The following is a 27,336-nucleotide window of genomic DNA, read 5'->3' as shown; positions in this document are numbered from 1 at the left end:
GAATGCGCTACAAAGTATTTCTAAAAGTTCAGAAAGCTTGAATAATGTACCTTCGAACGGGCGGATCAGAACTAAGAAAGGAATTAATTGGGACGTGTTTATTTTTAGTACGTTAGTAACATGCATGCCGTGACACTGCACGGAAGTGCCAGTCTGGCGGGGGATTAGGCAGAAATCATGCGTTATATGTGTCCGTTTCTGATGAGATCCGTTTCGTATCCTAACATGAGAACCGCTTGTTCTGAGGATGCTTCTTTTTTAAAAGATCGTACTGATCGCCGCGAATGGCTAAACGCAAATGCCCCAAAGTTCTCCAAAACCAATCCCCCTCTTAATTAATGATTAAAGTTTTGAAGGCTAGCAATGGCGGATTACCACTCAAAATGTCCATGTCTACATTTTCATTGGTTAGTGTCTTTCTTACTACCAATATCAAGCGGATGTTGAAGATCCTACTCAACTCAAAACCTGGACCTTAGCAAATTTTACAGAACGAGTTTATCTGATTATCAGTCCATTAATGTAATATTGTATCCCCATTAAAAAAAATTAAATTTGCACCCGATCGTCGCTACCTTAACGCCTTAAATAATTAAAGGACAAAAGTGCACACAAAATGAATACCTAGATGTGACACATTCCATTGACCATAATCAACTATCTGTACATCATCACGACCAACATTTGTCTAGGAAAACACTGAAGAACCTTGACTTACACCTTCAAAAATTCTACTTTACTTTTCTCTGCGGGAAAAATTCACAAATTTAAATCCTAACCTAATGTTCTCGTTGTCATTGCACATAGCTTTTTTATTTGACACTCGGACTAACTTCTTCATAAACTCCACTTCTTTAATCTGACAAAGATTTCCTGTAAACGGCTCTCCTAGAGCACTCAAGTAACTTTCTTCTACAACACTTTACAACTCGCAAGATGGACTGTCTTGCAATAATACGCTCAAATATTGCAACAACCGCTAATCACCAAGACAATAAGCGGTTACCAAAAAGCATTCCCTTTTTATTCAACTTTTCTCCGGTCCTTCCTTAAGAAATTAATGCGAATACCGAACACGCGTTTTCTTATCGGTGAAACCTGCTTATCTTAAGACTTTTAGCCTACACAGCGATAACAAATTTCTTATCGGAACAACCAGATTTAAATCAAATAACTTTAACAAAACAATTCCTCCAGTTCTATCTGAACAATAAAATGAACAAATTAAAAGACGAGTATTTAAACAAAATAGATAAATAATTCTAAATAAAATCAACAATAACTTCAAATTCAAATTGTATGATCAAGATTCTAAATTAGCGACCAGAAATAATTGAAATTCAACATACAGGGTGACCCATTATACCGCATGGTTTAGGTTGGCTCTGCGATCCCGCCGCATAAACGGCCAACTAGCTCAGGATTAGAAGCTTAAGATCTTTCGCAGCGGTAGTTCTTTATGGGCATTCAATCTTCTTCACTTCGTCACAAATTACCAAGAAGGTTGAGCGCCACTAAATCTTAATCTTAACTCTCCCCATATGAAATTGAAAAGATACGAAGGTAGTATTAACGATGAAGTCAACTTACCAAATGATATACTGCTTTATTCTAAATATCAAAGTGTCTCCTAAATGGAATCACATTAATTACCCAAAATATTCTCGTATATGAATTTCCCCAAACGTGTACATTAATCTCCCAATTAACTTCGGCGAAAAGACTGAATCCCTAGTCAATAATGATCAATTGAACTAATTTCGGAATCTTAAAACAATTTTCCACAAATTACGTGATATTCCGAGCATATAAGGCAACTTTTACCTTGAATGCTTTATAGTTAGTTTATGACGCCAACAAGGGAGCTCAGTTCTCGCATCCAATCCTGACAACAATCAAAGAAGATACACACACAATAAATAAACGAAATGCAAAATGGCGGTACTTACGCATATTATGAAAACCTCCACTGGGAGCACAGGCTTCGGAATTCACAAATTATGAATTCAATCCCTAGAGATCGAGATGGCAATTAGAATTCCATGCTTTCTACCTTATGCTTTCAGCTTTTTTTTAAATCGACGTGTTCGATGCGGCTTACGAAGAAAAGGAAATGGAAATGGACACCAAAAATCAAGGCAAAAAACATGCGCTGTCATTTCTACGCGGGAAATTTCGTGGTTAAATAAGTGGAGCCATCTATCAAACCGCTTTAAATGTTACGGGGGTTCTTCAAAAGTAGTAATCCGTAAACAACAATTTTACGTATCTTTAAAAAATCCTATACGTATTTTTCAAGGGTATTTAACAAAGGTGTGGCCTTTGACCGTTCTATAAAACTCCTTGATTTTAAAATAAAGAACTGCTCGTTAAATTGTGAAGCAACATCGTGGCCGGTGCATTCTAAGAAAGAGACAGAAAGTTTCGTCTCCGTCTATCACATTTCGGCTAGTGAAGTCTTTACGAAAAATACGATCGCAGCACAAACCAAGATAGTGCTGTGATACAGGCATAATTTTAGTTCACGTAATTATTTGACGCTTATCAGAGAGACTGATTACACTATGGATGGTTCGTCTTTTATTTAATAGAAATTTGGGCTTTTGTTAGATAAAACGCTTTTATTTAAATTTATAAGACATTGTAAAGTGATAAAGGTGCAGGTGCAGGTCTTAGCCTTTAACCACCTTCAATGGGTTTCAAGAATCCTCAACAGACTTCAAGCATTTTGAAGATGAGATTGAGATTGTATAGTCCTTAAGAGCTTAAGGGTCTCTACATCTTTCTAGGGCTTAGACGGTCTAATAAACTTTAGGAGTATTTAATATGCGAATCGTGAAGAGGTTTTAAGACCCTTAATGCTGTTTAAGGGCATTTAAGTTTCTTAAAAGAATAGCTTATAAGAGTCGTCAATTGTTTCCCAAAAGTGTCCAATACTCGTCAGGATACTCCAAAGGTCTAGAAGCTTGGAAAGCATTTAAATGTTTTTAAATTTTTAAGAGCCTTTGAAAGTCTTTATGTGCTATTAATAACCTTTAATGTGTTTTAACAGAGTTTAAGAGGGTCTTAAAAATCTTTAGAGCTCTCGTGAGCCTTTAAACGTCCTTAAAAATAGCAAAGTTCTCCAGGAGTCTTCGAGAAGGTTCCCTCGTCTCTTTAATATCCGGGTCTTTAAGACCCTTTGTGAATCCTTGAGAGCTTGAAGAAATACTGTGTTTTCAAAAACCCTACACCTGAATTAAGTATTTAAAAGCTTTTTAAGAATGAGTGGGATTTCAAAGGTTATCAAGAGGCTTTTAGAACGTTTAATAGAAATTCAGTCTTTAAGACAATTTAAGAGCCCAGTTTCACAAACGATGTTTAAGGTTAATCCCTGATTAAATTAAAAATATTAGAATAATAAAAGAGTAAATCGATTTAAAACTCTTACCCAAAGTAAAGGACGTAGCAAAGTGAAAAGGCGAAAATTGAGACGTCAACGTTTATTTTTTTATAATTGGAAACTTTTAATTACGTTCGCATCTCAAGTTTAATTAATTTCATTACCGGTAGGTACGAACGAAAACACCGTAAGAAAAATGTTGATACAACCTACCTACCAAATAACTTTTAAAAGCTAATTTTCCTTTGATAGTGCCCCACACATTCATCTTCTCCGTAATTGTTGTTTAGCAATTCGTTGTTAAAATTACAGGTAAATTGAAAAGGTATTCGGGATGATTAAATCGGAGCAAACTTTCATGAAATATTTCAAATTTTAAGACAAGTTTCGGTTAAATGTACTCTAATATTTATTATTATTCCGAACTCGCTACAAGTTTGGTATTTTATTTCAGGCAACTTCTGGCCCCCAACATCATGCAGAAACATTTCTTAGCAAATGGAGCGGAGCAAGTTTCAAAACAGGTGAGTAATTTTTATTTATTATAAAGCTCTGTGCAGAAATATCTGCATTCGCATCACCGCAAAAATAACCAATAGTATTTCGATTCAAAATTAAATTTCTGCAGTGCAGTGACCATTGCGAATCATTTATTAAAAGAGAAAATCAAGTGCACGGCTCGTTTAAACGTAACGAAGAGTAAACTTTCAGATAGTTTCTGAACTAATGGAGTAAAGTAGGTCGGAGTTTAACAGGAATGGATGTTTTTACCATTATATATACAATCATCCAACTTGCCAACTATCCGTGTAACACTTTGCAGTTTACTGCTTCAGTAAAAAATCTAAATTATTTCTAAACGTAACACTTACCACACTCTATTCTTTGTAAACTTATGTAGGGAATAATACGTGCAATTTAGCAATCTCTAGTTACTCAAAGTCAGTCATAATAAAATATTCAAGTGCAATTTATAACCTAAACTTACCTAAGATGAAAATAAACAATTTCATGCCACCCATTAAACTATATCTACCTTTTTTGTCTGAATTATCTGTTGCTAGGCTTATCTGTTAGTTATGAATTGAAACTTTTTATTTTACTAGTCCTGAGATTCAGTTAGAATATGTCAAGCATCAGTTGATTGTGAAGAGCCAACGTCAGGTAAAAACAATAGCAAGTGGACCATCAGAGTCGAGTGCGTTTGTAGTTGGTGGACACTTATCATCAGGTTTTTCCAGTTCATTCAAGATAAAGTGTTATAGATGTGAGAAGCCTGGTCATTTTAAACGTGATTGTAGGCGCAGAATCAGAAGCCACAAAATAAGCCAACTGATAAGGAAGCCAGTAATGAACTTCTGAACTTCAATTATGCTATTGCTATGGTCACTGAGCAGAGTAATGATCAAATTCACTGGTCGATAGACAGTGGAGCAACTGATCACATATAAATACCGTAAACTGTTTGTGAAAGCTAAACTGTGACAGTTAAGAGATAGAAAAGTTCTACATGCTGGAAAAAGTTGGATCCCTAAAAGTGATCATGAAATATACTGGAGAGAAGAAAACATTACATGGTTTTCCGTGGTTTCCAAAAAATATGTGCAGTTTAGGAAACATCTACAGGAAACTATATGTGTCTCTCTGATAATTGTCTTATTATAACGTAAATTTAATTACGTGCTTTATTTATGTACAATTAATTAACAATACATTTATAACACTGTTGAAATTAATTGATTTAGTTAAAATATAATCACTAAGGAATACACAGTTTACAACAGCGCGGATGATTTATTTCTTCGGCGTCGAAATTGGAACTATCCTGAAACGCAATTCGATTTGCTTATATAGTAAACTCGAGTAGTTGCGAGTCTCCTCGAATGTTCCAGAACAAAACACGTCATATTTCCCTGAAAGATTGCGTCACATCCACCTTCGGTTTTTATTGTCGATGGCTAATCTTTCAAGACGCCTCGATGTCTGTCGAGATTTTTGGAATATTCGCTTCATTATGTTTACTTTCCCACACGGACATATTTACATCCACAGTCCAAGTGCAATATGGCGCTATTTCAATACATAATTACAAGCAACAAATTGTTTGTATTCAATAAACAATAAAAATCCCAAGGTTGTGGGGAAACTATATGCCTAACCCCCCTAACCAAACAAAACCCAACGAAATTGAACGTCGACAGCACTTTTAGTTTATTCACGCCTAGCTCAGTAATAATATTACGATATATTATTATACCAAGGAACTAAAGTGTGTGTTTTAATCCCGAAACGTAGTTGAGGGCAACAAGCACCCGAGGGATTAGGACGCACTTTAGTCATGTGGTATATACGCTCTTTTTTGTACTTCCGTGATCAGCTACAGCAATTTTCAATGTTAAAGTGCAAATGTAAAAGTGTAAAAGGAACAATTTGTTTGCTTGTAGGATTATGTATAATAAATGTCAATTTAATTTAAAGATTCTAGTTTAAAACTACGGCGTAGAAATGATCGTTTAAAATACTGAAGAACAAGCTATAAATAAACCTACTTCCCCCAAATTCAAGAAGATATATGGAAAAGGGTATAATAAGTGTAAAATATGATGCAAGAATAAAAATGTACATATAAAGGTAGCTATTAATCATTAAATTGTGTTTGACAATTCAGTATGTACTGTCACTTATTGTCGTTTTTCTCCCTCTGGGAAAAAAGTGACAGTTTAAACTCTTGGATGAATGACAAAACACGTTGATTTAGTCCACGGAGTACTTTAAACCCCTTACCTTGCAGAAGTTTGGCCCTTTATCTTCTCTTAAAACCTGAAATTCAAAATTGAATATGCTCTGGTTTCATTCAAGTTGAATAAATAGGTACGCATGTGGACTGAGTTGATTGAATGTATTATTAAAAACAATGGCGACCCAATTACATTTTTCTTTACACATTCCTGGATTAGTTTCATTCTTAAAAAGAAATACAAAAAAACCAATGCCTATCTCGAGAACACGTGTGCTAAATTCGATCCTTATCTAAAATTCATCTTCACCATTTTCCTAGCCAAAAAATACAAAAATCTCTGAATGCTAAATAAAATTTTAATCCAACCAAAGGACTAGTATTACTGAAATTAATCCCAATCAATGAAGCAAAATAATCCAAATCCTTTGCTTGTATTCAATCCTTATTTTAAAATGTAATACAAATCTGTTCATGCAAATAGCTCTCATAGGTGGATTCATTTAGGAATATTATAATTGCTTCAAACAAAATTATTATGCAAATCCCTAAAAATAATAGACCACCACTTTATACAAATCAAATAATTTAAAATAATTTACAGTTATTGACGTGGGTACTATTTTCTTCTGGTAACAAATGGATTTTTCTTGGAAAGTAACGCTTCTTTTAGAAATATGGTAACAGATCGCTTCGATGGTAATTCGTAAAAATAATACTCGAGATCGTGATTATGCACAGGAATAAAATGCCAATGGGACATGGGACGCTGTGTTCATATTAGTTTTGGTTTTGTTGCAGGACAATGCATTGAAAACGGCTACCTGACCACTTGTTACAAGAACTATTGATGACCTTTCAGAACAAAGTTTACTTTTATCATTGACTAATACCCTAGTCAATGCTTTTATGTCAATGCAGAGCTGCGTGAAGTCCCCCCCCCCCTTCCTCCAATATTCCAAAAATTGATTTTTATGACGTAATTGTAGGAACTTTTTCTGAGACAAATTAATAACTGTGGAACTTGAGGGGAGGGAACTGGAAAGACTGGAATATGAATATGATCAATAACTGCAAAAATTTCATTTGCAACCAGTGTAATTACACCTCAAAGATCTGCCGCGCCGTAGTGCAATATTCGCTCCCCACAATGTCAAGAAAGAGGTACGAAAAGGCGTACAAACCTTTTAATGACTGGCGCAAAACTAAAGGAATAATTACTTCCACATATATTCCATTTAATTGTTAGTTATTAAAAAACCATTATCGTTTGTGTAGGTATATTAATGTTTAAAAATATCCACATGGTCTGCATTATAATTATCCAACCGTTGATTGAATAACTTATTCAATGAACGATCCAATTGTTATTTGGCATGTACTAGGATTGTAATGGGAGTCAGGCAAAAATATTACAGTACTAATCAGGTAAAGATCAACTTTCTAATGTCAAAATAGCCCTGAAATTTAGCTTTTCTTGACGGTTTCAGGTAAAAGATATTACGTGTAGAGTGAGCGATAATTGCCACAAATGGTAAGAAAATTTTAAATCGTAATTTTTAAAGCATCATATTGAAAAATGTCTATTATTTGTTTTATGGCCAGTGTAATTATGTCACGAATAGTAAGGCTATTTTAAAGAATAATCGACGTAAGGGAATGTCACAAGTCGTTGTACGAGTGCGCTATAGAAATTGAATGATAAATTGTTATACTATTTGTAATTAGAAAATTAAGTGCGTATTCAAGCTAATTCAAGACAGCAGTTCTTAAGAAAAAAGCATTTTAAGTACGATAGGATTAAGGAGTTACATTTTCTCAAAAACGGCATGATAAACTCAATTCGCTTTAAAGCACAAGTTCAGTTAAAAACCTGCCAGAATAATCCTATTTTTACAAAACACTCGCCATTTGTAAATTACAGCAGCGCCTCTAGTGGCAGCCTGAATCGCGTATAACGTTTATGCAAAAGTGTTGCCATTGAACAATCCTCGAATTTTCCTAATTAGTACAAACATTATGAAGTAGGTATATAATTGATTATTACTCCGTTAAAATTGCCCTTTCCATATTTAAAGTGCTATTCAAAATTACTACATGAAAAGTTAGCTCACGGAGCATAATTTGATGCTTATTAAAACCATTTACAAAGTATTCACCTACATTATCATATTCTTCTATCACGGTTTCCAAATAGAGCCATAAATCGGTTGATCCCCTTTGAAAGGAAGCTTTTAGGGAATTAATTTTCGGACATCAATACCAGCAGAATTTCTTCTGAATAGGCTTATTGTATGAGTTATACAATTGAAAATTATATTGAATTTGTAACTCAATTAAAGCAGTGAGGGGTTGCGTTTGATTGTTAACAATTTTGTGCGGGCGTCGAGAAGATATCTACAGCTACACGCGTCTTATCTGGGATTGGCGAGGATTATTTTTTAACCCACTTTTAGCGAGCTTTGTTGGTTTATTGTGCATTTTATTTTTTCAGGAAATCGAGCACTGCTACTATCATGGAACCGTTCAAGATTATCCCGGTGCGACTGCGGCGTTTCACACGTGTAACGGTGTCAGCGGTGTCATTCACGTGGGCAACGAGACGTTTGTTATACACCCTTTTTACGGAGGCGATCTTTCGGTCAGTATTTATTTAAGCAACCCCTCGTTCGATTGGAGAATGTATTTTTCGCAACGCTGAAATTTGGTAAAATGTGCGGTACGTACAAATACGAGACAAACGGTTCAAAAACTGCAATTAATTTGAGAAAGCGGATGAGCGAACAATATACGAGTATTGCCGGTTGTCGCTTTATAACTTTACAACGGTATAAAGTTTTAGAGATCTTTTTTGCCGTTTCAGTTTGTAATTAATTAACAGCCTTTATACTGATATTACGGCGACAACACGAACAAAGGCAAAAAGTTATATTAATGTAAGCATTCGGTATGAATTATTAATTGTTAGGTGCTCGGATTTTTCTCAGCATCTTTCGTTTTAGTTATTATTTCGTATATCTTTTTATATGCCTTACAACCCTCGTACCCAGGGGCGGATTCAGAATGACATCTTAAAGAGGGCAAATGTTAATTCAGTAATGGTTAGGTATGTATACCAGCGGATGTGGGGGGTACGAGGTACTTCCCCCCACATAGAAGGGGTTTTTGAAAATATAACTACTAAATTTCTATTTGGCTCTCCCGTGGATCCGCCCCTGTTCGCACCTAAAAGCTGTGCTACCCGTATCGTCTATAAAAGAATCATACGCACTTCTCCTCAGCACCAAGTTCTAGTCGTACCTTGTTCTTGAACCAGGAAAAATATCTAATTTTTCTAAATAGGTTGCACCAACTTATAGCTGCTATTATATCCAAATTAAGCAAGAAATTAAGAAAACTACTGTTTTTTCTAGAAGTGGGCTATGAACATTTGGAAGTGCCAAGAGCCCAGAGAGGATGTTAATTTGCGGGAACGAACTTTATTCGGTTATACGCATTGCTCTACAAAGATTACAAAATCAGTAACCCATAAACTCCCCTACTTCAGCTACAGTAATAGCGTTTATGACTTTTTTAAACCAGAGCCGATCAAGATTTAATTACCTTATTGTAAATTGCTGTAGAACTTTAGAATTTCGAGATCCGCTCTAAAATCACTAAAGCATCCAAGGTTAAAGACCGATGCAACCTGTCCCTCACCACAAAAATCAGATCATTGACCTTGAATAACCTTGAAAATAAATTTGACACCCAAAAAATGTAGTCATCGACTTTGGATGCCATTGAAAATAGCATTTCATACCTCAAACAATGGGGTCATTTACACCGAGGTCATCACTTAGGAAAAGTGGACGGAGAGGGTCAAGTGGACTTGATCTATTTTCCAAGATCACCACCAGGTGGCGAGCGACCTTGCACTGCTCCAGGTTTACCCCTGTATATCTACTTACGAGCAAATCTATAAAATAAAAGTTTGTGGGATTCTTTTTACTTAGTGTCAAGAATTGAAATGTCACTTTCCCCACCACATAGCACTTTGGATGTAACAATCTCCCCTTGGAACTGAAGAATGACCCGGTCCCAGTTAAAGTGACGTTGGCTGTATTTTCCGAAGGCGACCCCGCTTCGTGACTGTGAAGCTTGCTCCGTTGACCCGTGGTACGGGGTGTACACGGAGGTGGGGTACGATCCGAGTAGTGCTCCAGAGGCTTCTGGGTTTTCTATTTCGTATATTGGCAAGAGAGCTTTTACTACGTTCCGCTCCATAATGTCCGGTGCTCGAGGCGTCGTGATATTTTTCGATGACGGGTTAATAAATCGATCGGGGTCGCACAACTGGCCGGCGTGTCGGTGGTGCATGGAGGTCTTGATAACGCACCCACGATTACGTGTTTTCCTGGGATATATTAATAGGTTATGTGATAGGCCTGAACATACCACTCGGTCTTGATAACGAACGAAGCGAGCTATTTTTGAGTGGGCGGGGTTTCAGCCAAGGCTGCTCTACCAACCCAACCAACATTTACAAATATCCATTCCCGAATCCGGATTCGAACCAGGGACTCTTAGTACTGCATGCGAGCTTCAACTCAACTGCGCCACACGGGTCGTCCGAATACGTGAATACCGTGATGTCGGTCAGCTGGTCTTTTACGCGATCTATGAGACGCTGGACGGTGGCTAGGACGTTAGGAAGGGGATATAAAGCCAGTTTTATCTCTGTCGGTAAAATCGACGGCGACTTGCGGTCCGTAGGTCGATAGTTCACATTATTGTGGCGTGGGCGACGTGGAGGAGGTGGTGGACGCCTGGCAGAAGGGTTGTGATAGCGTTTAACGTTCAGTTAGGATACAGATGCGGTTGGATCCGTGCGGCTTGGACCACGCCACCACAGGTGAAGCCCATGGGGATTCACACTCTTCTATGATGTCGTTTTTGAGCATGTGCGACAACTCGGCTTGGAGGATCTGATATTTCGCGTCGTTGAAACGGTACGGCGGCGATGCGATCCGCCAGTGATGCTCCCCCTGCATCCAAGATGTTACAGTTTCTCTGGAGGAGGACATTTACCTAGTCTTTCTCGTTCTTTCCGAAATAGGTGGCCTCGTCGGGGCCTCTACGACGTAAAGAGGAGGACAGTGAATCTGGACTTCTTCCTTGGCGAGTGGGGAAAAGTTTCTGGTGACGGGAGAGGTCTCAGCGGCCACTGGTAACGACGATTCTGTACAACTCGGGCGACTAGGGCAACTTGGACTTCTCCGGACCGTGTGAAGGTTTTTGTACACCTGTCGTCTTGGGTTGTTCGGGTGGCTGATCGCTGATCCTGGTTCCGGGCTGTATAATGCGAGTGCAAAACCGGAGAAGAAATGGGTGAGCGACTCCGGATGGAACAGATGTCGGCGCGTATCCCCCATTAATGACCAGTGTTCTTGCGGCAGGTTTAACAGCATTTTCGGGTCTTCGCCCACGCGACGGAGAGGGTTGTGTCTGTTAGATAGAAATCCTTTTATACGATACCGGTGTTTTCTCGGCAGTTTGGGCGTTGGTTGCATATCACTCCGGACGTTCCGCATCCGAAACATGCGAGGGTGGAGGTGGGCGTTCTGGTGGTGGATGGTACGATAAGTGGAGCTGGTGAAGGAACTTTTGCAGCTTGTCCGCTCGCTTCCTCTTTCGACATTGTTCCTGTGTATGTCCCACATGCTTACAGAAATCACATCGCGCCTTTTTGGTTGTACCTTGGGGTTGAGTTTCCGCTTTTGGGGATGGTGGTCTGGTGGATCGACTTTTTCCACTTACACTTCATCGACTCCATCTTAGGAAATTGGGAGCAATGCTTAGAGTCGTTCCGTAATTCTGCATATAATGATACTTGTTACACAGGTATGGATAATAATTCACAATCATTATTGACGCTGAAGGGTAAAAGTTTCATTATGTAAAATCTCTCTGAAATGTACACTACGTGAGAGAAAAGCAGAAACAAAAACAGACATCATTAACTCCTTCAATCTTTATGAAGATCCCTGGTCCATACGAGTCGTAACGGGGCACCCTCCTCAATTATCCCTCAGAATCGGTTCGAGTTAATCCGCAACCCACCTTCTTCATTATCATTTCCCAACATTGCGGATAAGGAAAACTAATTCATGTACAACCTACATTTATCTAACGAAAATTAGGAAAACACATTTCGAAATGTACTTCGATTAAACGCGTAGACGCTCGTCACGCTTATTTAATTGAAATCGCTTTAAGCTGTCAATACGTCAATAATTTTTATTTTCCAACGATTCGCCTGCGGCAGTTAATAACAATTAAGTCGAGGAAACAATTCTCGCAACGGCTTTAACGAACAATTTATATCTGCTAACTGTTCACACTTTTTAATAAATCGAAAAGTTTGACGCTGTTAGTTACGTTAACCTCTTTAGCAAACTTTTAGGAGCATAACATTTCCAAATTTATTAAATAACGCTTCCCCAATTTTCGTTAACTTTGCGAAAAGTTGCTGCAAATACAGACGTTCTTAAATTGGTACAAGCACGGAACGTGATTGAATTTTATTAGTCCAGTTCGCGTTTACAATATTTTCCGTTTTAAAATTTAAGCTAAACATCCCCGAGGGGGGCGACTTTTAACCCTTCGATTACTGAACACGTAGAGATGAATCGTGCAGATGGACGTATTTATCATTTAATGGCGCAATCTCCGGTCAGAAATGAAACAAGATGGGCACTTGTGATAGAAACTTCTTTCGAACTAAACGTTCTTTGCAATTAGTTAAAATCCCATTAAAATTACATTTTCCATATATCATAGCACTAAAGTATGGACAGTGTTGGAAAATAAGACTTAAACATGTAAACGGCAGCGTTTTATTAGGGTCGGATTGAAATACTTGTTGTAATTTAGTTTTCGACCACTTTTTAGAGGTTTATTTTTAATTCTTGACAATATTATACTTAAATTATGAATAAATGAACATCTTGGGCCGGCATCATAAACGCAGATCTGTTCTAAATGAACAATGATACCCTTAAAATACCTAATTCACGGCGTTTGAAATACAATAGTATAACAAAATTACCTTCTAATGCATAGAAGTCGTTTTGATTGGGGGTTCCCCTAGGTCAAATCTCGTATTAGTGGTAGATGAAGTTTACAGAATATGACAATGGTCCGGAATGTGTAGACAAATTTGCCATTCCGTGCTATACGAACACAGATTTCCTTAGGTCAAGGTTTGGTTGTATTGATACTGGATTAAAATTCTGTTGAGTTTGGAGTTCATCAACTTACGCGCGGTTTGGAATACGTAGTGCGCTTCTAAAGTACCTATTTTAGTTCGTGCAAATGTAGGTACCTTTTATTTTTTTATTTTTCTAAACACTTTGCCTAAAACGGCATTTCAATACAAACTGATTGCAAAAATTTACAACTTTCAGACAAAATCGTTTTAATTTTCCTGATCTAATAGTAAATCGAAATTAATTTATCTTCGCTAACATCTGCGATAGAAAACGGCACACAGCCTTCTTGAGAGGAGGGGGGCGGCGGATCTGTGGGTTTCCTCCCAGATCCGCCCGTTCCCAAGACGTATGGAAACCTTCCGTGCCTCTGCCTCCACAGCGTAATCCCAGAAGTGCCTCCATGGCCAAAGTTGGCGTGGTTTTCATGACTCCAGTGACTCCCACACAGGCGAGTCTCTGAACCCTTCCTAACTGCTTCCTGTAGGTGGTCGAGTGATTGAGGTCTCTTTCGTGAAATCACACTTGGTATACTGTGGACTGATAAAGTGTCCGTGCTATTTCACGATATTTCAGGTCAGGATGTTATAAATAGACATGGAGAAGAGTGCCATTATAAGGGTAGCCGAAAGTAATGTGTTTGAATAATAAATAAATGTCAATTATTAAATGATGAGTTTATTAATGTAACGCCCGTCACAACGCCAATTTAACAGAAACGTCAATCATCTGCAAAGAAGTCAAAAAGTGTCACGATCTGCAGCATTGATTAACCTTTACTTTTTTTTAACACTAAATTAATGCAATGTAAAGTAGAGCAATGGCGAGGTATAAACACCGCCTATTAATTGAATTAAAATATGAAATTTGTACCGATTATGAATTAGTATAGGGCGAAAACGTTAAAAAATTTCATAATTAATTTTCACGTTCATTACATTAAATTACAATAGGTGATTCAATTAAAAAGCGATCTAAAAGGGGAAAATAATTTGCCGGAAAGTAATAACACGTAGGCGAATTGCATTTACAAATTTCCATTTATGCACTTTGCATACTACTCGACGTAGGCGCGTTAGCATTAATTAAAATTAATTGGTGTAAGTTTTAATGAACACGTCCCTCCAGTTTGAATCTACAGATGTCTGGTTACTGATGACAACTGACAGCCAATTACCCAAACCATCTCGCCCCAAACTCCAACCGCTTTAAATCCCTCTGTCGATAACATGGCCTCCGATTAAAATCCACCAAACGACATCAAAAACTTTCGCAGAATCAGATGTTAATTTGCAAATGTCAGTTTCAAAGTTATACTTACCAATAGTCGGATCACCTCAGTTTTCGGAAAATCGATTCGCGTTTTGCGACAACGCTCTCGTAATAAGCACAAAGTTGGATAACTAACTTTGGCAATTTCTACTCTATTCAGTGTTTGCTACAATGCCCACGATTTTAGAAATTCTCTTCCAGATACCTGAATGTTCATTAATATTTACAAATTGCGCGATAGTTACTTCTAACTTATCTTCAATTTAATCACTCCAATTAGCAACTACTATTGATTATACATAGTTTTGTCACCATACCCTATTGTGCGTAGCTAAAATGTATTCCTTAAATAGAACTTTAACTAGGGCAAGTTATTATTTTATAACCACAACCCGCACACCAAGGAACCAACTGAAACAACCCTTTAGCTTCTCTGTTCATTTAACCAGGGATCACAGCCGCATGCTCCCACTGACCACGAATGGGTTCACCTAAAAAGCTCAGCCTTGCTGGTATGGAAAAATAAGGTGCGACTAGTGCTGTTTAATGTGAAAATGCCATCAAACGACAACGTATTTTAATCAGTTAGCGAAATACGAAGTGGAAAGTTGTAGCTTTCCTTCACAAAGTTAAAAAAAACTACGGCATTTTTAGGTGATCGCCCTTCCATTTGGCACAATTCGCTACCCTAAAATGTACTCTAACTTTAATCTGATTATAAATACGATTTATGCGCCTCCTACATAAACAAGTAAAAAGGTTTGTGTAAGGCGAGTAACTTCAGTGCATTCTCCATGCTTTTATCAATACTTCCCAAAAGGCCATGTGTGCTATGATTTTCTTTACTAGAGTTAAAATTTCAAAGAAATATCTCCATAAATAGGTAGGTTGATATTGCGCAGCCTGCGTATGCGCACATTAATCGTCAAGATTTTTCTTGCTCGGGTTCCAGAGCTATAAGCTACCAAATTCAAAAAGAACGAACTAAATATATTGAAAACTGTAGGAATAGTTAAGGCCACGCACGGACCGACCGACGGACGGTAGGGCAGACGCACGTACAGAGAAAGTGACTGCCCTAGTGCACCTAACTTCGTTGGAAAAGGCGCTAAAAAACACACTGTAACATTTCATGCCCCAAGTACTTCTGAACACCTGTCAATAAATAAACATAACCTTCGCTGGGCCCGGTGACGATCCCTAACTTCCTTTCTTCCGCCAAACACCAAAACAAACGACTGCATTTCAACGTCTACCACCAAAAAATCTCGACCGAAAGGCCACCATAAACGTCCGTCTTTCCTATTTAAAACAAATTCACTTGCTCACTTCCCTCCTGCTTCCTTAACATTTACTGAGTTTTTTAAAGAATTAACATCTGCTTAATTCACCGATAAAAACGTGATTATCTTGAAACCTCTTATCTAAGACCGGAGCTAATCTTTTACAAATACCACGCTGTGATATGTACAGGGGGTAATTTTGCTTAGAAACACAAAACTTCATTTTTAATTTGTAGAAATTACATTTAAATTAAAGTGAGGTATGATCCACACTCCGATACCTAACGCTTCATACTCAATAATTCCTCAGACGGTCTATGATCCTCAGACGGTCTATGAACCATGAGAATGGGTCTGTTGCCAAACAATGTTTTGTTTTAGTTGTTAGGAGGTATAGCAAAATAAAGATTATTATTATTATTATTACTCAATAATTAATTGCTCGTTGTTAATCGTTTTACCATTACCCACATAATGATTACTCATAACTTATAAGTAAATTGGTGACACGCTGAAAGTAGAATAAAGCTGACTGTTGTGCATTTTCACAAGAAAGTTACATGCTATTTAATTTAGATCAGTTCAATGCAATAATGTTGAATAAACAATTATTTGAATTCAACGTGTAGAAATTTCATACGCGTGTATCTTAATTTCAGCCATCACTAATTATTATAGTACAACGCAAATAATTTCCAACTAAGTAAATCGAGTCTTTTAACACGTTGTAAGAAAATATAAGTGGTAACGTTTATTTAGAAACATCCTGTAGTATGTGTTATAAAATTCCTCCGTTAGATGTCACCGTTGTTGTCCCCATCCTATGAAATTAAATCCCTTCTCACTCCTCTACCTGTTCAATTACTTATTTTAATTACTTTACCTCTTACCGACCAAAAACCAGAACATAAAACAATACCTGTACCTCTTACCAACCAGAACCGGAACGAGATTCCATACCCTGATCACAAACCCAGAAGTCAGTTTAATTTATTTTCCGTTATGTTTTCATCTCACTGAGAGCTTTCCTTTTTATTTTCGTTATTTCCCAGACCTTTTAATTTAATAATTAGTTTTATTTTGTCGTTTTACTCACCTGTGTTCCTGGTGTCTTTAATCCTTGTAGGGTTAAAACCCCGCTGGTACCTTGCGTTCGTGCATCGGTCTGTAGATCGTACTTGACCCCAGAATCATCTTCTCGGTGCTTCCTGTCCGACTTTCAAAAAAAGTCGCTTGAACTGGGTGGAAGTTTCCTTTAAGGCCGTCGCCAAGTAAATCCTTGCCGACCTTATCTGGAAGCCACATCAAGGGAATTCTTAATTAAATAGTCTTAAAATTATTCCGAATTTCGACCTCTGGCTAGCCGGCTGATGTTATTCGAAGGCAGAACCTCGTTAGGTTTACAATGAAAGGTTTTAAAAGATTTGTGACTCGTCTTATCGCTTCCTCCCCCACACCTCCTCTTTACTCAATCCTCCTCCATATCTTTTTGTGCTTCCATTGCCCCTTCCTTCGCGCCCGCGTTTCAAGTCCCATATATTTTCACGCGTCTTGCCTTCGATTTTTTGTTTACAACTCTTTTAAAAAAACACTGCTTAAGTAGCGTCTGACTGCCGTCATAAAATTGGCAACTGCTCCATGATTCCTTGTAAGAAAAGAGGCATTCCCCGCCACCTCTCAGGATTGGTCATGCGATCGAATCGAATTGCATTTTATTTGTATTTACTATACATTGTTTTGTGTGCCCTCTATTTCACCTTCAATCTTCTATTTTCCCTTACAACCTGTCCTCTATTTCACCTTCAATTTTGCTCTCTATTTCTCCTTCAAGTTTGGCCTTAGGTGGCATTGCCACGTCTACGTTTGATCTTCAGTTACCTTGATTTAGTTCAGGAGACCCACTTGTACGACCTTCAGTGACATTGGTTTCCGGTCAGAACGCTCGTTAGTGTAGGTAGTAACCCCACCGTTTGACCTTCAGTTGGTTTTTAGAAAACAACCACAATGACCTTCGCTGACATTAGTTCAGGCACGAACCCTCGTTAGTTTAGACAAAAACCACGCTTGACCTTGCCGCATGCGCAGACCTCAAGGTCATAGTGGTCCAGTATCGGTGATGCCTATCTACTATTAATACTTTCTTCATGGCTCTTTGGCTCTTTTTCTCTAAGGTGTTGTTTTTGAATGTATATTTCACGGTTTTGTCACACCTTCCTCATTTCTCTGTGTTTTTTCAAGTCTACTTTGGTTACACGTTTTTGCAACTTTTCGTCATGTTTTTTTTTCTTCCGCGCCGCCTTCTGACCTCATTGACGTTTTCCATACGCTTTCTGGCGCCCCTTTTCGTATTTTTCCAATGGTGCTATCTCCATTTTTTTTCAAAACGCCTCTCTTGTCTTGGAGCCGAAATGACTCTATTTCCAATCGGTGCCATGAGACCAACATCCCGTTTATTCCATGTTTCACTGTTGCTCTTCGTTTTGATGTTGATTGTTTTTTACCTTCTCTGTTATTCTCTCCGCAAGGTCTGGCAGCTACAAGCGCCAGTTTATTCTTTGGCAAAAAGAGAGGCCTGGTGTATATATGGATATGCGTTCTTAGAGTTTCCATCCTTAAATACTACTCGATGTCTTTGTCTCCATAGTCATTATCCAATTTCTCGCGCAATTTTACCCTCCTTTTGGTTTGCAAGATTTTTCGTAACTCAAATTACAAAAGGTCAACCAAAAACATCGATAAACCACAATCGCGTTGCAACAGAAAAAGTTGTCATCATCGGCCAACAATTGGACGTTTTAGCAGATTGTGTCGTTTAATGGCTTTATCTTACATTTATAAGGATTATAAGCTAAGCCCTTGTTAGTTACCTGTCTTATCTTCACACGAAATGGCGGAGGTTTGTAACTTTATGTCCGGAGAGTAATTTAACCAAAGACCAGAAGCGGAGTTAAGATAGGAAACTGAAACAGAAGTTATCGGCCCAATCAAATAGGGCGGTAAACGATTAAATAACCTAAGTCCTAAGGAAAACGAAGAATAATAAAAAATAGATAATTTCTTCCGAAATTTAACATGCAGTTCTGTAAAATTTATATAGGTACCTCAGAAAAAAATAGCCATATAAATAAACAAATTGTTATCATTATTCATAGTATCGGATGGTGCATCAACAGCCTCACTTGAATTTTTCAACTGCAATTTTGTTTAATTACCGCAAATGAGCTTTACATTGTGCACACGTTGCGCTGCGTTATGTATGTAAATTATGCTTGATTGTATCCCGACGCACCAAAACTTTACGTTGTACACAACGAAATAAATGCTTCTTTGATCTATTGTTAACATAATTGCGTTATCAAATAAAGCGCCATCAAGTTTCTTTCCTAATTGGGCGAGTTCAAGTATATTAAACTAATTATTTCAATCTAATCCGTTTAAGACGAACATATTGCGTTCGCAGAAAGAGCGCAATTTCTTTTTAATTTTGCAAATATCTCAAGTATGCTTAAAGGGGCCCTCGTAATCTCTTTCTAATAGCCTCCACTCTGTCATGTTCCCGATCAAACGTTCATTTTGCCAAAATATCCGTCTGTGTATTGTCGCGGTGTTTTTATTTTCCGGTTAAAATTTGATGGTATCGTATTATAGTGCACACGTGTATAAAGGGCATAAACATGAACGTTTCATTAAAACGTGTATCTAGTTGTAATCTACATGGTTTTCGTTTTATTTTATTGCCTTTGCAATTCTGTAATTCCATGTTTATTGCTCTTATATTACTACTTTTATTTATGCAATTTCGAGCGCATGGAGAATCAAAGCAATTAAACGGAAATTGAAATCCACCATTTTAATCGAACATTCGACAGAAAATGAACGTGTTATTTTTCAATCCTACCAATCGGCCCGTGATATTTAAAATACTATGCGCATCGTTAATTTAGTTTTATTTACCGTTGTTAACGGGCGTCAATTAGATTTTTACACGGCAACATCACTTGTGATAAGTTGGCTTGGGTATGAAGATTCTTCTACATTCGTAGTTTGCGATGTAAAAATTATTCTCTACACACGCCAGACACCAGAGTGCATAAATGACTTACTTTAACTATAATAACATGGTATTGCCATACAAAATGATGACATCAATCTGTATTATTTTATTAGCGCTAACAATAAAATGCATATTCAAAATGAAATGGCGCAGTATCAGTTTTGAAAACCATTTTAAAGCCAACGTTGGCATCTATGCTTAATAAATTTCCAGTTTAAGAATGAAGATCCTAAAAAATAATGGGCGAATATTGATTGGTGGATGATCCTTTATCGTAAACTTTATAGCTTACTGCATTTTGACGTACGTCAATCACCTTATGTTATTTTTAATCACTGCCTATCCTTGAAGTGTATAAATTGATAAAAAAAAGTTCTGGTTAAAAAATATACAATTAAATTCTTGGGGCCTAAACAAAATACTATAATAAAAAGGGATATCCGAGGATAGAGTGCGCTTTTAAACGTTAAAATTTACGATTATAGCATATGAAATAAAAATCTTGGGATAGAAAGTGTAGCAACCAATAAACCATAAGGTAATAAAATTAAGTAATAGTTTTCCTTCTAGGTTGTCTCAAAACAGAAATTGAAATATACTGAAATTGATGGAAACGCAAAAAATGGTAAATGAGCTTTGAAATCTTTGCTTTCGCATAAAATGATTTCATCTGAATAGACGAGCACGTCTTACTCCCGGGGCTTTATATTAGAAAAAGTGCGTCGTAAATTTTAATATTATTTGTAGCGCTGGTGGGCTCACTTCATATATAACTAAAATATTTCATGAATATTACATTTATAGTAGCACATAAACAATATGAATGTTTCCCGTGGTAATTGTTGAACGATTTCTTTTGCTGTACAACGTCCTTGTAATATAAACAACGAGTTCCATTCAGTGGTTTCGGTGGATATGGCATTAATATCACATTTATGCTGTAATCCATGCTGCTGTCTATTGCCCTTATACGACACTTATTACGTATTTTCTTTGCGATTCTCCTTTGAAACCTTATTCTCTGGTGGTAGGGTGTATTAGATTAGCGTTTGAACAAATAGTAGGCAAGTAACAACAATTGGAAAAACATCACGTACGTCCGTTTATATTTTTGTTTTATTTTAATACCTTCTTTTAGTGGACGGTTTTTCTTATTTCTTGGTTATAGAGAATTAATTGCAATTAACGATAATTCATGAATAATTAGCCTGATTGCAAATTTCTTTATGGTTATAATTTGGTGACTGATCTCGTGTCCTTTGCAGAAAATAACATTTTCGACTCGATTTTATTTTTATTTCCAAGTATTCCATTTTTGCTTTTCACTTTTGTTTAAATGAATCTGCAAATGAGTAGGTAACTCCTAAACTAAACATTATGTGCATATTCGGTTTATATTAGAAAATGCTATAATAGGAAGAGTGTGAATAATATGCGCCATCCTGTACGTGAATTACATTCATCGTTAACGTTAAATGTGGGTTGAAATTTGGGATCAAGCAAAATCTCGATCATATTAGTTAAATTCGGGGTCAATGTTGATGCATCAAAATTATTTACCTATTGTTGACGTTTGATTTTGTTTATATAATTGTTTTGTGTTGATAAATTTAAATTACGAGTTAAAAGACTAGATTTATTCAGCTAGGAATTATTTGCGTAGTATTTGTAACAGTTTATCTCATGTTTTTGTCCGGTCGTAGCGATAAGAAGTTCCGTTATCGCGGCTAATTATTATTAATAGAATTGAGTGTTTTGAGGTTAATTTTGCGATGCAACTCCTCCCCATCTTGAAACCCCATTGTTGCTTTATGTGGGATAGAAAGCTCAAGAAGAATGGAGGTACCTCATTTTGCACTTGCAGAGTGTTCTCGAAGGCGGTCAATGTTGCAGCATCCACCATTTCGCGTACGATCTGTATCACCATCGGTCCCCACGACTCGGTTTGTACATTCATGTTGTTAATTGAGCGGAGGCTATCGGTAATGAAGTCATGGATGGTTTTCAGTCCCTCTGGATTCTTTTGCATTCATTGTTGGTGTTGAAGATGTTGCTTAGTTGTTTGGATAACAGTGGACGCTATTCTGGTAGCGCTTCGTTAGTAGCTTCCACGCCTCCTTGTAGTTGGCCGTCAGTTTGCTGGCCTCATCTTTTAGATTCGTTTTTAAATGACGCCTTTCTTCCACGTCGGTTAGTCTCTTGTTGGAGTGCACCATTTTGTGGAACAGGTCATGGAATGTGGTCCATGTCACGTAGTCCTCCACAAATTACGGAATCTGTATCCGTGGAACAGGAATATTTCTGTAACCATTTCCCTCTCGTGTATCCTTCTCGCAGACCGATATCATGATTTGATGAATTGCATCTTTTGAGAATGTCCTCCTTTTGTACTTTCAATAGCTGTTGGCACGTTCCTCATCCAGTTCTGTTCGTCTATCATACATCGATTTTGTAAGCAGTTTACGAAATTGTGGGTGCGTGTGGCCCGGGATGGGTAGTGGAACTCCTAGCCCTCCAGCTGTTGTTAAAGGTACTGACAGTGTGTTGGTGGCGATTGGGCATGCGCATTTGTTTCCCTCGCTGGACACCTTTTCCTGCGCTTCTATATTCCTAATACAACAATTTCTAAAAAGGATACTTACATTAGCAGAACACAGTTCTTGGTAACCGCACGGAAAACATAAGTGAGGCGTCGCCTATTTACACACCTTCCGTTTCTGTGAGATAACTTTTAAAGGGGACTTATTCCCGGTGTTGCGTTTTTGTGCAGAGGATCAGGCAGTTCATTTATTTTTAGGAACAATTTCTTGAAGTAGTTATGCCCTTTCTGTTTAATGCTCTCTTCGCTTCTAAGAGTCTCGCATTAAACATTCTAAACAACTTGTTTTGTCCTTGCGACTTTCCAAGTGTCTCAAACAATTTATTTGAAACATGTAACGTCCCATTGTTTCGTTGAATGTACCCTTAATTTGAGCAACTGACTAAATGCGCTTTTTATGTTAGGAGTGTAGTTGTTACAACTGGCAATGGGAAACTATAGGAAAATATCATTTTTTCTTTTGTCATTGAAATGGTAGGTACTTACTCTGCGAAAGATGTAGAATACTCATATTGAAAATTCAGAGGCATCAAGCTAAAATTGTCTAAATTATATATCTACGAGTAAACGTATTTTCGTGAATAGGATACTATGGATATCTTTTCGAGGTAAAGCTATTTTCATAAGATTCCTTATTTGGCGTTTCTTTTTAGGTTATGCCATATATGTTACAATTTAATTACCAATTTTTCTAATACCTATATCGCTAACCGAAACCCATTTATGAATCGGGTACGTAAGTTTGAATTTTTAGCATTTATATCCACGTTTCTACGTCAAACTGGCAGTCGTTTGGCAATCGGGACAAGATTGCCGTCATCTGTTCTAACGTATCCAACAGGTTGACAGTGACATAAGCCCACCAAAGAACCGTCGTGTCACTCGGTACCAGTCATGTGGACATCACCACCGTAGAAAGAAGGTATAAAAGAGAGTGCATCGGCGTAAAATTTCAGTCTTCTTCAGTTGTTAATAACGAAGAAGCTACCGCTGTTAATGGCGAAACGAATTATCATATAGAAAACCAAAACAGATAGATTTCTGAAATGGTTATCAAAATGTCCTTACAATATAGGTCACTTTTTTTTTTAGTGAACGGTAATTTATTTCCGTATCAACAGAAAATGAAATTATGGTTCTCCTTTCCTTTTTCAAACTTAAAAATAGATTGTATGTACACTGGAAACTTAGGTTAAAAAATTGAGCGCATATATTCACCTGTTCGGTAGGTCGGTCGGGTTTTCGGTCGGTCGGTCGGTTGGTCGACTGCAAAGGTTTTTTTAATATACCTAACTCTCGAAGGAATCATCGTAGAATGCTCGGGTTTGAAGCATTACCTTAGTGTCACAATTCGCTTTGCATACATATATTCATAAAATGCGTGTACTAATATCCGTCGCACATAAACGCACTTAAGTAGCTCGACGCATCGAGTACTTTCCAACTTGTTTAATTAATGTCACCGTTTTATTGATTTTACAGCGAAGGCAGTTATGCAGGTAAATGTTTATGTGGTTTTTGTGGCAAACATCACGACGTTAGAAAAACATCTCTCACAGAAAGCACAAAAAAATTGTAGAAAAGAAAATGGAACACTTTTAATATTACTCATTTCATGGTCCTCCTCTGGGAAGAGGGTGCCGAAATGAATTTTTTCTACATTTATACAATTTCGAGGTAAAATTACAGTGGATGTAGGAACTAAACCGTGAAATGTATAACTCGTTGAATATTCGATGAATACAGTTAGGCGAGTTGGCGCAAATTTGGTCAAATTCAAATGTAGCTTAGTTGAAGTGTAGGTAATGATAGCTAGGTTGGTAAGGCAGGCAGTAGCTGAATAGTTTATAAACTTTAATCAAAGCAAATATTGACTTTGCACTATATGGAAGTTTCTAACATCTTAATCCTGTAAATGCAATATTTAGCAAACTAAATTACACCACGGAATTTTTTGTGCACCATTTTCATAAACAAAAGCTGATTTTGAACTAGATGTATTACATTTAGACAGAAATTCACTCAAACTCACGCAGAAACGAGAAACTAATCATATTACTGTAATAGGCACGACAGAAATGTAATTCCTGAAGCAGTGTACCTATGAGACTTGAATAACTCACGAATCAAAATGTGATGAAGGTACCTACGCATAATAGAAAACGTCATTGCGTCACATTGTAACGAGGACGACTTAGAAAGGAAGTTAGAAACGTTCTTCAAATTCAAATTATAGGAATTAGTACTCGACTGCTATCTACATTTTCCCATTGTTCTCATTCTGCAATAATTGAACTGGTCACCTTGTATTAACAAAGACCACCCACAACTATTCGATCTAAATTTATTTCCAGAAAAAAGAAAACCTTTTCAATTTCATTAAACGCAGACACTTCTTTTTATCAAAGTTTTACAGTCGTTTTTGTTAAGAAAGTGATTATCCCTTCCTAAATAAATTTATCCCAAACAAGGATATAAAAGGATTTCTACTTTCAACCTTAATTCGGGATTTTCTTTCTTAAAATATGTTCCCATTATTCTATTATTGTGTGTACCTATTGAAAGGCGCTTGATACGGGGAAACAACATAAAAAGCTCGCGCAAATTTCTCTCAATATTTTTAGCGAAATATGGATCGCTCCATTACTTCCCACAGTGTCAGAGAGTGTTTGTTACAGCTCAGAAAAGAAACTGCTTCTCCGTGATTGAAACATTGTAGTTCTGCATGCACATATTGCACTCACAACGACTGCTGTGGAGACATCTGAACTAATTAGGCAGAATTCTCAAAGGTTACCATTTTGTAAATGAATGTATGGATTTCTATTTGTGCCTCAGATTGTGGCATGTGATCTTTGTTATAACTGCGGTAACAGTGCAGCACTAAGAATAGTGGAAACTTTAACAGTAGATCCAATTCTTCATTGTACTTCTTGTAGTTCTACAATTATGTCAGTGTATTTGCTGGTCCTGGTCTATTATGTAAATAGAACTTTGTATCTTATTGGAATGCCTAGTCTATTATTGTGTGTGTGGTTTTTAAGTATTATTTGTGGAGTGTAGTGTGTATCTGTTATGCGATAATGCTTGTATTATGTTTGTGTAGGTCGTGTATGTGCGGATATTATGTGTTGGATTGTTTTTGATTTTTTGTGATGTAAAGATGTGAAATTTAATGTGATTAATTCGTAATTTGACTCCTGTAGGAATCTGGAATTAATCTAAATCTCTATCAGGAGAGGGCGGTAGTTTCGGAGACGTCATGTTTGTTGACATTCCCACCAGTACAGTTACCATCACCATTTCATTCCCACTTCCTTCCAAACACTATATAAACAGAAACCGAATCAGAAAGGGGGTCTTTAAATCGTTGCCCTGATCCTAAGTACCACATTTCCATTCCCTGGTCCGAGTAGCGGTTTTAGATCGCTCTCTGGCAATAATTTACCTGTCCCTCCATTAAAGTAGAGGTGTCGGTTGTAATACCGCGCTCTTCCCAGTTACCTTCCTTAAATTAAGGGTGTCCGACTGTATATCCGCGCTCTTAATTAAGTTTACCTGTTTTTAAATTTCGGCAGACGCATTCGCGCTGGCCCAAAACAATTACTCCTGTAATATACCCTGGGTAATGTTTTAGTGGGGTTTTAACGTAAAATCTTACCTAATTTGCCTGATAAGTTACAGAGATAAATAAAAACTACAAGGCAGATCAAGGACCCGTTCTATCTACGGTTCAAATTGGGTCGCATTCAGCCTTTATAATTTAGTTTCTGTACAACTGTAAATATTTAGTTAAGTTGTGTATATATTTTCTAATCATTATATTACTTGTATTCTACCACGCTTTGGTTAATTATTTAAGTGGTGACCTGGATCTCCGGTATAGAGCTACCCAGAACAGCTCCCTGTGTTCCTGAACGTAGGCAACCCAACATACACAGGTTGTCGTGACGAACAGGAGGCGTTGTAGAAAGGTCCTTAGGTTACGAAGAGGCTAAGGGTAGCCTGTAACCGCTAGGACCTTGAACAGAGACGAAAAGAATCAAGGGCGGCCATTACCTTCTTTTTAATTTTCGTTTCAGTTGTAGAGGGCCCATTATTAATAATATAAGTGAACGAAACATCCTGTCTCCCTACTACTTATTTCATATAAGGGATACCTCCATAATACGAATGTTCGAAATGTTTTAATTTAGGGCGAATCTGTCCGTTTTCTAATAACGACCTGTTTATAACGATTGGAGTGTTTGAAAAACCAACGGCCCGTGATTTATTTATTTATTTATTATCCCTCTCCTGTTCTGGACCCTCAACAGGCTTGCGCCCAATTACAGAGTGACCCGTATAATGCTTTTTAGAGGTGCCTCTCAGTTGTTCTATACTACTCCGGTATTTACCTTACGAATTAGGAAAACGGCAGGAAAACCTAATTAGGGGTAGCCGGCAGAATTCTCGAAACTGGTCTAAGGTAATTACCATTTCTGCCACAGATGAAAAATACACCTCAACCCAGGTTCGAACACCCGACCTCCGGATTTATAGACCAACGCTGATGTTGTTGTTGATCCTGATAAGGCCAGAGCCGTTAGAGAATAACGAATTCCAATTGATAGATCTCAGGTAAGAAGTTTTCTCGGCCTGTACACTTATTACCGATGAATTGTGATGGGTTTTGCAACAATTGCTAAACCTCTAACTCGCCTTACTGACGATTCTAACGTTTTTGATTGGAGAGAAGAGTGTTTCGCTGCTTTTCAGG

At 37.4% G+C, this 27,336-nt stretch overlaps 1 protein-coding gene across 7 annotated transcripts in view; it reads left to right on the top strand.

The window, feature by feature from the left end:
• Positions 1-3,839: 3,839 nt before the first annotated feature.
• Positions 3,840-27,336, top strand: part of LOC116176621 (disintegrin and metalloproteinase domain-containing protein 11) — a 36,527-nt gene continuing 13,030 nt past the window's right edge. For all 7 annotated transcript variants that reach the window (XM_031495272.1, XM_031495269.1, XM_031495271.1 and 4 more), the window contains exons 1-2: positions 3,840-3,906; positions 8,614-8,760. In XM_031495272.1, coding sequence (XP_031351132.1) covers positions 3,859-3,906; positions 8,614-8,760 — 195 coding nt within the window. In that variant the 5' untranslated portion in view covers positions 3,840-3,858. The remainder of the gene's footprint in view (positions 3,907-8,613; positions 8,761-27,336) is intronic.

Source organism: Photinus pyralis, unplaced genomic scaffold (assembly GCF_008802855.1).
Source record: "Photinus pyralis isolate 1611_PpyrPB1 unplaced genomic scaffold, Ppyr1.3 Ppyr1.4_LG7, whole genome shotgun sequence".
Taxonomy (NCBI): domain Eukaryota; kingdom Metazoa; phylum Arthropoda; class Insecta; order Coleoptera; family Lampyridae; genus Photinus; species Photinus pyralis.
This window is presented reverse-complemented; position numbering and strand designations above follow the sequence as displayed.